The sequence below is a fragment of the Geotrypetes seraphini genome, chromosome 5, assembly GCF_902459505.1.
Source record: "Geotrypetes seraphini chromosome 5, aGeoSer1.1, whole genome shotgun sequence".
NCBI classification, from domain to species: Eukaryota; Metazoa; Chordata; class Amphibia; order Gymnophiona; family Dermophiidae; genus Geotrypetes; species Geotrypetes seraphini.
The window spans coordinates 106,111,243-106,126,771 of record NC_047088.1 but is presented as its reverse complement, the minus strand read 5'-3'; the positions used below and the strand labels follow the sequence as shown (position 1 = coordinate 106,126,771).

General features: G+C 43.7%; 2 protein-coding genes across 2 annotated transcripts in view; one reads left to right on the top strand and one right to left on the bottom strand.

Moving 5' to 3' along the window:
• The window catches only part of PRR14 (proline rich 14), a 220,754-nt gene extending 217,302 nt beyond the window's left edge, over positions 1-3,452 (bottom strand). Inside the window, exon 1 of the mRNA XM_033944931.1 lies at positions 3,285-3,452. The gene's annotated coding sequence lies outside the window, so the exon portion shown is untranslated. The remainder of the gene's footprint in view (positions 1-3,284) is intronic.
• Positions 3,453-3,580: 128 nt separating this feature from the next.
• RUSF1 (RUS family member 1) overlaps positions 3,581-15,529 on the top strand; it is a 103,804-nt gene continuing 91,855 nt past the window's right edge. Inside the window, exon 1 of the mRNA XM_033945586.1 lies at positions 3,581-3,711. Within this exon, the coding sequence (XP_033801477.1) occupies positions 3,649-3,711 (63 nt within the window). The 5' untranslated portion in view covers positions 3,581-3,648. The remainder of the gene's footprint in view (positions 3,712-15,529) is intronic.

The window sequence follows — 15,529 nt, the reverse complement described above, 5'->3', positions numbered from 1 at the left end:
AAGTCACCAGACAACAAAGGTACGGAACATGATTTTATTTTCAATATAGTGATCAAAATGTGTCAGTTTTGAGAATTTATATCTGCTGTGCATATTGTGTGTATATGAAAATTGAATGGAAAAAATTGCATTACAATTAGTAAAGGGGGTGTGATCTGGGGCACAGCTTTGGTGGGTCTAGGGCCATCACCTCCTTCTCTCCAGCCCTCTTCCCTGCTGGCACCCGCTACTGGCATCTCAGAGCCTGTCTGGAGGGCCTCTGTGCATGCGTGGACATAGACGTGATGTCACACATGCATGGAATGTCATCACAGCGAAGTCTGCGCACTTCCAGGTGCCTCGAGTCGTGGCCACTATCTTTAGTGTGTCCTGGCTCGAGAAAGTTTGAGAGACACAGTTCTAGATGGATTAAGATGGCCATTTCTTCCACATATGTGGGCTGCAGTAAGCAGCTGCCAATTGCATTGAAAGCTCACTCCACCAGAGGTGTTGCTATCTCATGGGCAGAGACTAGGTATGTCTTGCCTAAAGAGATCTGCAGAATGGTTACATGGTCTACCCAAAAACTGAATTTAAGATTACACACTACAAAATACCAAATTAGATTAGACGAGTGACATCTTGAATTGGCAAAAATTACTTCTCAACTATTTGTAACCTGGAAAAATTCACTACAATTTCCATGTATTCTCCTTCATTCTTTACCCAGTGGTTTAGAAAGGAGAAGAGACCTCAGACAAGTTCCAGGTGCTTACAAGCCAGCAAGATAGCTGTTCAGCTGCATTGAACCTATTTGTAATCATCGGTCTCCCTCCACCACCTTGACAAATCGATTGAGCAAACTTTTAAATTTCTGTCACAAAAATATTTTTAGATTCATAAATAATGATTATGCAAATAACTTATCTTAATTGTAGGAATGTGAATTTCTAAGTGCTGATTCTGACGGGCCCATTTCACCCACTCAGAGAATCAGACTGAAAGGTTAAGACTGGAGCATTCCAGTCTCACTACTTCATTCCAACATGAGTGCTTTCATGATGAAAATCAACCCTTATGACCTGGAAAAGCGTTCCGATTTCAGCAACTCATGCAGGCTCGCTACAAATCACGTAAATAAGGTCTACCATCCTCCATATGTTGTTAGAGGTCTGGTGTTTTATAATAAAACCCAGCTGATGTGGATAAATCAAGCATTGAACAGCTGAAGAAAGCCTAATAGCTAAGACCTTTGCCAAGATTTTTATACTGGGGTCATTCTTGCCAAGTGGTCTAAAATAAAAGCTCCCCATCATTATGTCTCAGATTTTGTTCAAAATTTGTATGCAAAGTACCACAGCATTAAAAACATGATTCCTAAAATATCCTTAGTTGCAATAGGCACTGAGCTAGATCCCCCTTTTTTTACTGAGTGCTGGTAGCATCATGCACAGGAGTGAATGTCATTTTTAACTGCTCATAAAGCTGACAATAATTGATGAAAAAAATACATTTTTGACAGTCCAGCACAACCTTTTTATGTCAGTATGAGCATCATGCCATGGATGCAGAAGTCCACTTAAAACTTTTGTTCAAAGTGCTTGTCACAGTTTGTTGTGACAGATTTTGACCAGATTATCAGCTGCTATATAGCTCCAGAGCAAAACTAGATACAGACTTCATATTTTTTTCATAGATTATCCTTGCACTGAACACGATACTGTCAACTTTGCAGCAATTCAGAATGAATAGCTGCATCAGAACATTCCTTCAAGTTTTGCACCACTGATACAAAGGCTGAAATTTGTCAATTATTTAAAAAAAAGTCTGCCTAAATCTTTTTCTAACTCAAGTGTCTTGTAAACTTTTACAAGCCGCGGCATACTAAACTCAGGGAAGCAGCTGGAGGGTCTCCACATATGTGCAGATGTCAACGTGATGATGTTACATGCATACACGGAGGCTCTCCAGATGGGGCCCTGAGCTTCTCAAACCTAAAATGACTACGCCGGTGGAGAGATGCAGAAAGCAACAGAGGCACCAGTGCTGGCTGACTCGCCTACATGACATGCCTCTCGCAGCACAACTGGAATCTTGCAATGGCACACAGTTTGCAATACACAAGTCATGTATACAGTGGATATCCTGAAAACCTGACTGACAAGGGGGTACTCCAACTTGGAACCTGTATGCGGGTTAATGGGAACAATTCAGTGAGGTAGGGTGCCCCTCTCTTGCCCTTACTTTTTGCACTGATAATGAAGCCTTTTGCTACAGTGATCAGGACCGATAGGAATGGTGAATTTAATTAGAGAATGACATGGGGACAAAGTTTGTCCTATCCCCACTCCACAAAAAGTACAAATTCATACAAAACAAGATGGGGGTCAAACACTGTCCCCATGTCATTCTCTATTTAAAATGTCCTTACTTGATGCATTGTTGGCATCACACTTTTGGCAATTATATGAATATCTTTTTAAATAATTTCTTTATCAATAAATTCTTGGTTTCATATATCATAGCTTTTTCTCCATCTTCAAGTCTCTCAACAGCTCATCCACACAGCCTCCCTTTAACCGTCCCGCAGTCTTTCTTAACTACATCCCCATGCACCAGTTTCTCCTCTCCCCTCCTATTCTTGCACCTCTTCTCCTAGTTTACTATTCTCTCACTGTCCCTCCTTCCTTTGCTCTCCATCATCTTCTAACAACCCTCATTTTCCTTCTCCTATTAAATCTCTAGCTCCCAGCTACATCCCTTTTCCTTTTTTCAAAGCCTTACACCGCTTTCTTTCCTCACTAACCTCAACCACTCTTCCCCAAGAGTTCCTCAGCCACCTTCTCTCTTCCAATCCCACAATCTATATTTTTTATCTGTATTAATCCATTATTTCAATCATTCCTCTCTCATCATCCACATTCTTTAGTACTAAAAATATTGCTGGTAAGGTCCATCCAAAATATTCCGCTTCATTTCTAGTTCTCAGATAAGCTTCCGTTGATTTCTGACTTTCGTTTTAGTTTTCCATTACTGGGTACCTACCATTTGTACTTATTCTACGTCTACTTTAATTCCATTATTATTTGTGCCTCTATCCTCTCTAGTTATCCTTCTTCCTCCCAGCCTTAACTTTCTCGAATTTTGCTCGTAATTATTTCCCCTTTTTTCTACTCTTTTCCTCTTCTCCGTCCCAGTTTCCTCTCATTAGCCATAACCTTCTCCATCGTCCACTACAATAGTTCCACCCTTTTCCCCAAAAACCATCGCTTCTGCCTCTTTCCTTATTCTAGTAATTTACTTACTCCAGCTATACTACAACGGCTGTTTCGGTGGGTTTCTATCCTCCGTCGCTCTCTCACTCTTCTTCTACAGCCGTTTCCCCTTTTGCGAGCGCTGCCCCACCAAGCATCACAACCTTTACCCAGCATCCATTTGGGCAAAAATGAAACGCAATACAACCAATTGGGAAGCGCGGTATTTACGCCGAATGAGGGTAACTGAAACTGACGCTGAAACGTGATGAAGAGAAAAGCCAAGGACTACAGAATTTAAAGGAACAGACTACCCTATAACCTACTTACTTCTCTGATAGGATAACGCGGCATGACGATCGCTGCCGAAAGCCAATCAGCTTATGAAGTCCAGGATGCCCCTAGAGCTTAGTCAATGAGGAGAAAGTATATTGGGATCTGTTATGTGATATATGGTGAATGCGGAAGTTTTATTTTGGTGAGTTGGCTGTTGTGTAGGCGAGATAGTGTCGATGCTAGGAGCTAATTATATGTTTGTATGTTATACGTCTTAGCTAACTATACTGTGTATATACTACTTTTTAATGTATGTTATGTTATGTTAATCAGGTTTTCTATTCTGCCTGTACCTATTCAGTTAGAGGTTAGATTGCATTACAAGAAGTTACTACTGTTACTACTATTAATTATTTCTATACCGCTACCAGACGCACCCAGCGCTGCAGAGTCACAAAGAATAAGAAAACAGTTCCTGCTTGCCAGGAAGTTACTTACAATGGACAGTTTGACATGGGAATTCAATAGAGTTGCTAGTACAGGTAGATCAGTACAGTTACTAATAAGAAACTGTACCGTTCCCTACGGGTTTTGCAGCCCAATTGCATGACCTTGCATTTCTTGGAGGAAAAATCCATAGTCTGCTATTGAGACAGACATGGGGAAAGCCACTGCTTGCCCTGGATCGGTATGGAATGTAGCCACTATCTGGGTTTCTGCCAGGCACTCTGACTTGGATTGGCCACTGCCGGAAAGAGGAAACTGGGTCAGATTGCCACTGGTCTGACCCAGTGTGGCTGTTCTTATGTTTAGAATAGTACATAGCATGGATAGACTAGATAAATCATATGATCTTTATCTGTCTTCATTTTTCTTGGTTTCTGTGTTTCTAACATAAGAAAATAAGCATTGTCATACTCAGACAGACCGAAGTCCTATATGGATTCTCTTTTGTCTGATCTTTTTCTTTTGAATGTATGCCTTAATGCAGTAATTTCCTGGCTTAAGGATCATCATCTCAGACTGCATGCTGTCAAATCCCTGGCCATGTGGATTACTGAAACATCTTCTCCTGAGCTTCTGATCACACTTACAGACATGTTGCATCACTGATTTGACAATGATTGTTGTTTGAGGTACACATTTCAGTTACAGTGATAACCTCTTTTCATGTCCTCCAGCAGATATGTTAGTTGAAACACTACCTAGACCAATGCTTTACAATTGTTCTATGGCCACAAGCCCATTTGAGCAACCAAGGAAAGTGTGAGTTCCCAGTTAGTGCAGGCTAGTATCATCTTTCATGTATTAAAGTGATTTCCCCATTTTGTGGTTACTGGAAAAATGCTTTCTACTGCGCATGAGGGCTGATTAAAAAGTAATAAGACTGCCTCAGTTTTTCTTTCCAAGAAGCAGAAGTGACGCTGTTCTGGTTCTTATGAAGCTCATACAGTACATCAATGTTTCTGAATCTGTATTTGGACTACTGTAGCCTTCATAGTTGTGTCACAGTGAGAGGAAGAACTTTGTATATTTTGTCATGGCAAATGAGGAAGATGTGTCTGTGAGAGTATGCAGCACAGCTAATTGTTTCGCCACTATATGTTTGCCATAACATTTCAAGAGTTTCATTACCGCTCTGTCCAAGTTTATCACAAAATTCAATCATACACCTCTGGCATACTCTGACAGACACATCTTCTTCATCTGCCATGATGAAAAGTACAAAGTTCTTCCTCTCACTGTGACCCAACAATGAAGTCTACAGTCCAACTGCAAGTTCAGAAAGAGCAGTGTATGAGCTTCACAAGAACCAGCACAGCATTACCGCATCTTCTTCTTGGAAAGAAAAACAGAGTCAGTCTCATTACTTTTCAATCAGCCCTCATATGTCGTACTTTCTAAGTTGTATAAATTTGTCACATATATCTATATATATCTTTGCATGTTGGGCATTCTTTGTAATAAGTTTTATATTACAAAAACTTGGAAAGCCCATTTCAGTCTTTTCACTGGTTGTGTCCACAAATTTACATCCTACTCAAAGACCTAAGAATTGTAGAGGTATGATCCTTGAATATAAGCAATTCTGAATGAGGCTTATTTATGTAGCTTATAAGGTGGTAGGTCTTGCAGGTTAACCAATTCTAAGTTCCTTTTACGATTCAGTAGTATGGTTTTGAAACCCCCAGTTATTATTGGTACTGCCATTGATTTCTTTTTCCATATTTTTACAATTTGGGTTTGTAAATCCAAGTGTTTCATGTTGTTTTCCAGTTCTTTTTCTCCAACCCAACTATAATCTGGTATTAACCCATCACAAACTATCCCCCACCCTTTTATGAAGCTGCATTAGCGTTGTTGGTTTTTTATAATTCTTTATTTCAATATTTTAACAAAAAAAGAATATATAATAAAATAATCTCAATACAAGACATAAATTACAATTAACATGATTCATGACCTTAATGAAATAGAGAAATAACACGTCTTGTCATACAAATACTTAAAACAAACCCACTCCCTCCCCTCCCCCCCTCAGGAGACCTGAACTCTCTTTTCATAAGGATAGGATAATATATAATTTAAATCTTTCCAAAATCCTCGTTTTTCCAATTCAATATATTTCTCCCATATATCTTTAAACCTCGCCCAATGATTTGATAAAAGGGCCGATAATCTATATTTTCACACACTATTCCTAAACGGTCTCTCATATCTTATTGTGGAGTATGCCACTGTTGAGCCAGTATTAATTGGGCAGCTATAAATGCCAAATTCATAAGCTTAGATTGAGACGATGATAATCCCTCTACTCCAACTCCTAATAATGCCATTTCAGCACTCATATCGAGAGGGATCTGAATTAACTTACTTACATAAAAAAATACTTGCTCCCAATATTTCTTAACCATTTGACATTCCCACCACATATGATAAAATGTACCTCTTTCACCACATCATCTCCAACAAGCATCATTTTTCCCCTTAGTACATTTACTAATTAGAACCGGGGTAATATACCATCGTACTAAGCCACCAAAGTAGCTGCTCTAGCTATGTGGAGAAGATGTGATACAATTGCCCCCCATTCATCAATTGACCATTCCTTCCCCAAATCTTTTTTCCATGCTTTCATATATGATGTTTTCATTTTCTCATCAATATGTATGATTTTATATAGCCAAGAAATACACCCTTTCCTAACTGGGTTCTCTAACCCCTTTTCAAAGTCAGATTTCTTTAAAATTTCTTTTCCCTTCCCCTTACAAGTCATGATATAATTTTTCACCTGTAAGTAGGGAAAAAGATCTCTCGTTTCCAATTGATATTTGTCCTGAAGATCTACAAAGGCTTTAACCACCCCCTCCTCAATAAGTTGACCAAAACACCTCAAGCCTTTCACCTCCCACCTCTTAAAAATCCCCCCTCCCTATCTGGTATAAAATCTTGCATATATAACATAGGGGAGAAATTAATACTTTTTTCTTTTCCCACAAGTTTTTTTATTACACTTTTCCATATTCCCATAGAACATCTACTAAAAGGGTTACTTATATTTATTATTTCTTTTTCTCCCACCCATGGTAGATATTTCAACTCCCTAATACCCTTTATCCCTTCTAGCATTTTTTGTTCTACCCTCACCCATAATTTAAGTGGATATGAATGCCATTCAACTATCGCTCTCAACTGAGTGGCTCTATAATAATTCTCCAAATGAGGTAGGCCTAATCCTCCTTCCGCCTTAGACTTAAACATTGCATAACTTCCAACCCTTGGGCACTTTCCTCCCCAAATAAATCTCATTATCATACTATTCCATTTTTGAAAATACAATTTTGGAATTTCTATCGGCAAGACTTGTAATAGATACAAAAACCTAGGAAGGATTATCATCTTTTTTTTTTAGGAGTTATGTTCAAATGATGTTTATTATTTCAACCAGAATGTACAAATAGAAGTTGCATACAAATCCAAAAAAGAACAGTGCAAGTTCATCCCCTCCCCCCATCCCTCCCTTCCCTCCCCTCCCCAAAAAGTCCAATGCCACTACTATGGCTGAGAGTGTAAGATAGTCCTAACAATTTAAGAGTCTACTGCGAGCATATGGTGTGAGGTCCTGCCAGAAGCATTCCCAGGTCTGACAGAATCTGCGGCCCGGTCCACGATCCAAATCTCCCACTAGTCTCCGCTCCAGCGTCGCATGAACAATCATCAACGCTCTCCATTGAGCGTAGGAAGGGGGTTCTCGGGACAGCCAGTTAGTAAGAATTGCTTTCTTCCCCATCAAAAGCACTCTAGTGACAAAAGCTGACATTCCTTTGGGTTTGGGCGTGGCTATATTATAAAGTCCAAATAAGGCTGTCGGTTGTGGGAGCCAACGCCTCCGCCAGAGCCGCGTGATATAGTGCCCTAATTGTTGCCAGAACTGTTGAATTTTGGGACAATTCCAAAGCATATGTCCCAATGATGCGTGAGCATGTGCACATTTCGGGCAAGAATGAAGTGTAGTAATCCCCATCCGGGCTGCTCGTTCCGGCGGGATATAGAGTCTCAAAACAATTTTTAACTGCATTTCCCAGTGGACAATATTAGGAGACACCTTCAGAATATTTTTCAGCGTCCTCTGTATCTGTTGGGCCGTTAACGTGCAGTGCAAGTCCTCAGCCCATGTTGCCGCTAAGATGTCCAAGTTGGGGCCAGAGTGCCCATCTCGGATCCCCACTATGTGAAATCGAAGCGGAATCCGCTGTTGTGCAGAAAGGCTAAAGAATTCTGAAAGAGCCTCCCTGTTATCTTCCTCAAGATGGTGCGCCGGAAGAGACTGAACGTAATGTCGGATTTGGTAATATGCAAAAAAATCATTAGGTGGTAAAGTAAATGTCCGACGTAAGTCAGCAAAAGTTGCCAGTTTCCCCTCCTCGGAGAATAAGTGGAATAGGTATTGAAGTCCCTGCACACCCCACCTCCGGAAGACAGGATTTTGCAGTCCAGGCTGAAAGGCTCCATTGCCTTGGATGGGTAAGTATAATGAAACCTCAGCAGGCAATCTAGCAAGTTTGCAAACCCACTTCCATGCTCGTCGAGCCGGTGCAAATATCGGGTACTGGGCCAACAAAGGACGAAGCCGCGGGTCCGCCACATGCAAGAAATAACTCACATGAAACGGAGCCAGCAAGGACAACTCCAATGATGTCGCAGTAAAGTCAGACGTCCCCCTAAACCAATCATTAATGTGTCTCATCTGACAGGCAATAGCATACCAATGTACATTTAATAAGCCATAACCCCCTCTTTCCCTAGGTAAGCACATTCTAAGAAATTGCATGCGGGGTCGCTTGCCACCCCAAAGAAACCGTTGTAATCCTTTAATTAACCGGGCTTTATGAGAAAAGGAGAAAAGCAAGGGCAGGACCTGAAATCGGTATAACCATTTGGGAAAGAGCACCATATTATAAAGAGCCACCCGTCCCGCTACTGTGAGCGGGAAAGTGGACCAGTTTTGCAAGTCCCGTAAAGTGTCATGGAGTAGTGGGGAAATGTTACAGTCATAAAGAGTCTTGAGGTCTCGGGGGATTCAAACCCCCAAGTATCGAATTGAGTGCACAGCCCATGTAAAAGGGAAGTGGCCCCTCCATGTCTGCTGCAGTGTTACTGGACTGGCTAAAGCAACAGATTTCTGATAATTCAAAGTAAAGCCTGAATAAAATCTAAATTCGTTGAGGGATTGTATAAGGTGTCGGATAGAGTGAGAAGGGTTAGTAAGCATAAACAAGATGTCATCTGCAAAAGCTAACACCTTTAATGTTTGATCCCCGAAGTCCACCCCCACTATATCAGGATCCAGAGATACAGTGCGCAGAAAGGGCTCCAAGTACAGTAAAAACAACAGGGGGGACAAAGGACATCCCTGCCGTGTGCCTCTCTCAATTAATATGGGGTCAGTGATAGTGTCATTAACAAGCAGTCTTGCCCGCGGTGTCGAGTATAACGTGCGTAACGCTGTGGCAAACCAACCCGAAATTCCCATATAGTGCAGTATTTCAAATAAAAATGTCCAATTGACTTGGTCAAAGGCTTGCGCTGCATCCAAGCTGAGTAATAACATCGGGGTGTCATGAGATTGTGTATGGGCCAATGACAAGAGTGCCTTTCGAACGTTATGGACCGCCTGCCTTCCCTTTACAAAGCCCACCTGTGTAGACGCAATGATATTTGGGAGTAGAGTGGCTAATCTATCAGCTAATATTTTAGAGAAAATTTTTATGTCCACGTTTAATAAAGATATAGGTCGATAGGACTCAGGAGCAGTGCTGTCTTTACCTGGCTTCAAAATCAATGTAATCAATGCCTCATTCGCCTCTGTGGGAAAATGTTCATCCCGCATAACCTGCGAATAGTAGTCCCTAAGGAAGGGACTCAGCTGCTCCGCTAAAAGTTTATAAAATTCAGCTGTAAAGCCATCCGGCCCTGGAGCCGAGAAATTTCTTTGTTGTTTAATAGCTTGTAACAGTTCTTTAGATGTGATGGCTGCATTGAGAAATTCAACATCAGGGTCAGAGAGCGGCAGTAGGCCGGAATCTGCCAAATAATCCCTAATAAGTGGAGCATCTCCCGAGTCCTGGCGACCATAGATCTTCTGGAAATGAGCCTTAAAAATCTGCGCAATGTGTGCTGTGGAGTGCTGTAGATGTCCCTTATCATCCTTCATTCCCATTACATAACGATGACCTCGAGCCTGTGTTGTTAATCGAGCTAATAATTTCCCTGCACGATTACCATAGCGGTGGTAGCGAAATTTGTGATACAGGAGCATTTTAACCGTGCGTTCATGAATATAAGAATTAAGAGTAGCCTCCACAGAAATCAGGCGTTCCCTAGAAGCTCGTGAAGGAAAGTGTGTATAATGGTGTTTAGCAGTTGCCAATTCCTTTTCTAACCTAAGGATGCCCCGAGATAATCGGCGATTCCGCGCTATAACATATGCTATACAATCACCTCTAAGCACTACCTTAGCTGTGCTCCAGAACAGCGTCGGGTTATTACAGTGTTGTCCATTAAAGGTCAGAAAGTCTTCCCATTTAGTTATTAAATAAGTTTTAAAATGATCATCTGAATATAAGTAACTAGGGAATCGCCAACGTACAGGTCCCCGAATGCCAAAGCCCATGTTCACGTCAAGCCAGATCAACGCGTGGTCTGAAATGATTGTAGGACCTATTACCGCCGCATCCACATTTAAGAACGCCCTACTTGTGGTAAGAATATAATCTATTCTAGATTGGGTGTTATGCGCCCTGGAGCAGTGAGTATAGTCCCGTTCTGTGGTGTGTAAGAGCCTCCAGGGGTCAACCAGATCCAGCGTGGCACAGAGGTAAGGTATGCCTCTAGTTTGGGATGAGCTCACACTTTGTCCCGGCCCAGTACGGTCACAGGTCGGGTCTAGGACTTGGTTAAAATCTCCGGCTATATAGACCGGATCAGTAATGCGCTCTAAAAGCAATGCTGTAATGCCTTCAAAAAAGGCATGATCGTATGTATTAGGTGCATAAATATTCAAAAGGTAGAAAGAGTATGTTCCTACCGTCATCTGTAACAATACATATCTACCCTGTGTATCAGTGGCTACCACTTTCGCTGTGTATGGTAAGGACTTACGGAGCAATATCACTACCCCCGCTCGCTTTTGTGGAGAGGAGGCTGCATACACTGCGTCCACCCAGGACCTTCTCAACTTCTGATACTCTATGTCCGTCAACCTGGTTTCCTGTAGGCAGGCTATATCTACTTTATTCCGTTTTAGTTGTGTTAAAATTTTGGTTCTTTTAATAGGGGAGGTGATACCAGATACATTCCAGGAGGCTACCCTTAGAGTATTAGCCATGTGGTGTTAGAAGGGCTATGATCAGCAAAAAATAGAAAGCATAAATAAAGAAGCCACCCCAGGTTCCCAGCCATACCTGAGGTAGCCATAAGGCACTCAGGGCCTGCCCAAGTGCCTTCAATACAGTGGATGAGTTACTGAACAAGAAGCTCACCATAGCTTCAAAATATACACTCTCTTGCAGCCGTAAATTATATATATAGCCATATGATAGCAAAGGACTCCCCCCCCATTCGACCCCCTCCCCCCTTTCCCCCCCTTCCCAACCTATCCCCCTGGCGCATGGTTTTGAAGTCACAACTAGGGGTCCGTCCTAGGGCGGTCCCAGAGGTGTGAAAGATCACAAAACAATGCCACTCCAGACCCCGAGTCCCCAATAGTGCAAGAATAACAGTTATATCTTAGAAGCCCAGTATCAAGAAAACAGCAAAGAATAACTTGTCCACAACATACATTCCCTTGAACAATCATAACTTAACAACTGCCAGATCGCCAGCTCGAGTCATGGTTACTGGCAAAAGTGGGCCCCAAATGTGGCCCTGAGCCACCACAGTTGAGGGCCAATGCTTCCCATAAACCCAGAACCAGAGATCGACAAGCAGCCCTAGGTTGGTATCCACTCAGGTTCTGCTGTTAATCAGGTCAGATCAGACTGGGTAAGCACATGGGTGTTCAAATAGAGAGCCGCTTCCGCCGCTGTATCAAAGACATGCCATTGTCCCAGATGGTGGATACGCAATAGAGCCGGGTACAGGAACAGGAACCGTACTTTTTTTTCAGCCAAGGAGGCACATATCGGGTAAAATTGCTTCCTGCGCTCCGTGAGGGCCGCAGAGTAATCCTGGAAGATGCGGACCTCCGACTCTTCAAATTGTAAGGTCTCCCGGAGTTGTTTATATCTGCGTAGAATTTCCACCTTATGGTTATAATTTAAGAGTTTGGCTATAACCATTCCAGGCCGGGCCTCTCGGGCCTGTTCCCTGCCCAGACGGTGAGCCCGTTCAAGACGGATAGGTCCCAATCCCTCGGGTAAGGAAAAGGTTTTGGTAAGCCATACCTCCAGAGTTTGTAACAGCTTTGGACCCGCCACCGCCTCAGGAATTCCCAAAAAGCGTAAGTTGGATCTGCGGGAACGATTTTCCAAGTCTTCCAGTCTCTCCGCTTGCTTTTGGGTCAGGGCCTGCAGTTCCTGTAATGTGGTGGCCTGGGTGTTCTGTGTGTCCTCCATGCTGGATACTCTAGTCTCCAATGCTGTTGTTCTTGTGGTCGTTTCTGAGAGCATATTTTCTACTTTTAAAATCTGCTCTGACAACTTGTCGATGCTGGGCTGCATAGCCGCTGTCACAGCCTGGGTGAGGGCCGTCAGCGCCTCCGGCGCAATATGTTGGATCGCTGGGGTGAGGGCGCCCGACGCCATTTTTTCCCCTCCGCTCTGCGGGCGCTCCCGATCCTTTTTTTGCAGGCGGGTTGACATCGGGGGTGCGGATGCGGACAGAAATCTGTCCATGCAGCGAGTTTGGGGCTGCGCTTCAGATCGCTAATTTCTGGCGATCCCCCGACGGCTGTAACCGGGCAATTTGGGACTCGGGGCCCGGGAGCTCTGGCGGCACGTGTCTGCCGCGGCTCAACGCATCACGTGATCCAGGATTATCATCTTTATCACTTCCATGCGTCCTAGCCATGAAATAAACATCTTATTCCACTTTTCTAAATCTTTCTGAATATCTGCTACCAATGGTACATAGTTCTGCTGAAACAAGAGTGTCCAATCCGCTCCCAAAATTATTCCTAAATAGCAAATAGGTCCCTTTACCCATCTTAAAGGCACTGATCTCTGTAATTCCTTAACCTTTGACATAGATGCTGATATATTCAGCACTTCCGTCTTGGATAGATTAGCTTTAAATCCTGAAAGCTGACCATATTCAACCATAATATCTTTGAGAGCAGTCAATGACAACTCCAAAGCCTCAACAATAGCCAATATATCATCGGCAAACAAGGACAATTTTTCTCCTGCCACCCTCAAACCTTTTATCTGCTGAGATTGTCTAATTCTCTGTGCCAGAGGTTCAGTTATTAATGCAAAAATTAAAGGGGACAACGGGCACCCTTGTCTTGTCCCTCTCTGAAGTTCAAATGTAGGGGAATAAAGCCCATTTATTTTAACACAAGCTAATGGACTATTATATGAGGTAAATATCCAATCTATAAACCTTTTCCCAAAACCCATACATCCCAACACTACTTCCATAAATTTCCATTCAACTCGGTCGAATGCTTTTTCAGCATCGACCGAGACTGCCACCCATTCTGTTCCCTCCCTTATAGCATTCCAAACCAAATCTAGCACCTTCCTGATCCAATCAGCCGCCTGCCTCCCACTGATAAAACCCGCTTGGTCCGGATGAATAAGTGTTGGCATATGTGGTGACAATCTATCAGCAAGAACTCTAGCCATAATTTTTGTATCTATTCCCAATAGAGAGATAGGTCTATAGCTGACACAGTATGTATTGTCTTTCCCAGGTTTAGGTAAAATTGTAATTCCTGCTAATCTCATAAAATATTGTAATTGTTCCCTTTCTTTTAAATTATTAAACAATCTTTCTAAGAGGGGTTACAAAGGTTATAAACTTTTTGTAGTACAATCCCATAAATCCGTTCATTCCTAGTGATTTACCTATCTTAATACGAAGTATCACCCCTCGTATCTCATCCTCTGTTATATCCTCATCCAATCTTTGAGTCTCTGATTCTTGCAACTTCTTTAAATCTAACTGAGCCAAATTCTGCAACAGAGAAACCTCCTTTCCTTGATATTCTGATGTATATAATTCCTTATAAAATTCTAAAAACCTTTCATAAATATCTTTCTCTTTTGTCAATATATCTCTATGTTTGGAACGTATACTCATAATATTACCTTGCAAATGTTGTACCTTAATATGTTGTGCTAATAATTTCCCTGCTTTATTCCCAGATTCGTGGAGGGGCATTATCAAAAAAACAGTCTAAGTCCCTTTTTGGCCTAAGGCCTTAAACGTTGAAAGCAGAAGCAGGGAAAGTGTCTATAACCAAAACAAACGTCCTTGTTTTGATTATGGCCTGCCTCTACCTTCAGCTGTTTAAATGCCCAGCCAACCATTACGTCTACAAGTACACCCCCACGACGTCTACACTTATACCCCATAATGAACCAAAAAAACGCATAAGCCCAAAACGTCCAACACAAGGGCTTTTAGGTGAAGGAGGAGCCAGTCCTTTGCCTAAAAGCTGGATTCTGTAACCGGTGTCTGTCAAAAACAACACCGGTTACAGAATCCCCCCCAACCCCCCCCCCACACACACACACAACATCGGGGTAGGAGGGAATCCAAGCCTCCCTGCCCCGGGCACCCGTGGCACCCCCCGATGACATCGGGGCAAGAGGGAGCCTGAGCCCTCATGCCCCGGTGATCGTGCCCCCCCCCCCCCGCCGAGTACGATCGGGCCAGGAGGGAGCCCAAACCCTCCTGGCCCCTGCGACCCCCCCCCTCTCCGAGTACGATCGGGCCAGGAGGGAGCCCAAACCTTCCTGGCCCTGGTGACCCGCCCCCCCGAGTACAATCAGTCCAGGAGGGAGCACAAACCCTCCTGGCCCCGGCGACTTCCTACCCCCCACTACAATATGGGCAGGAGGGATCCCAGGCCCTCCTGCCCTCAACACAACCCCCCTCCCCCCAACGACCGCCCCCCAAACCCCCGATCGCCCCCCCCCGCTGACCCGCAACCCCCGGCCAACCACACGACACCCCACTCCCACCCACCCCTTCCCCGTACCTTTCAACATTGGCCAGACAGACAGATGCCAAGCCCGCCTGTCCGGCAGGCCAGATTGTCCCAGGCGGCTGAAACCCCGCCCATAGGTGGGGCCTGAAGCGCCTGGGCCAATCAGAATAGGCCCGGGAGCCTTAGGCTCCTCCTGTGGGTGGGGCCTTAAGCACATGGGCCGGGTTGGACTCCCTCCTGGCCAGATCCAGTTGGGGGGGGGGTCGCCGGGGCTAGGAGGGATTGGGCTCCCTCCTGGCCCGATCGTACACGGGGGGGGGGGACACCGGGGCCAGGAGGGTTTGGGCTCCTTCCTGGCCCG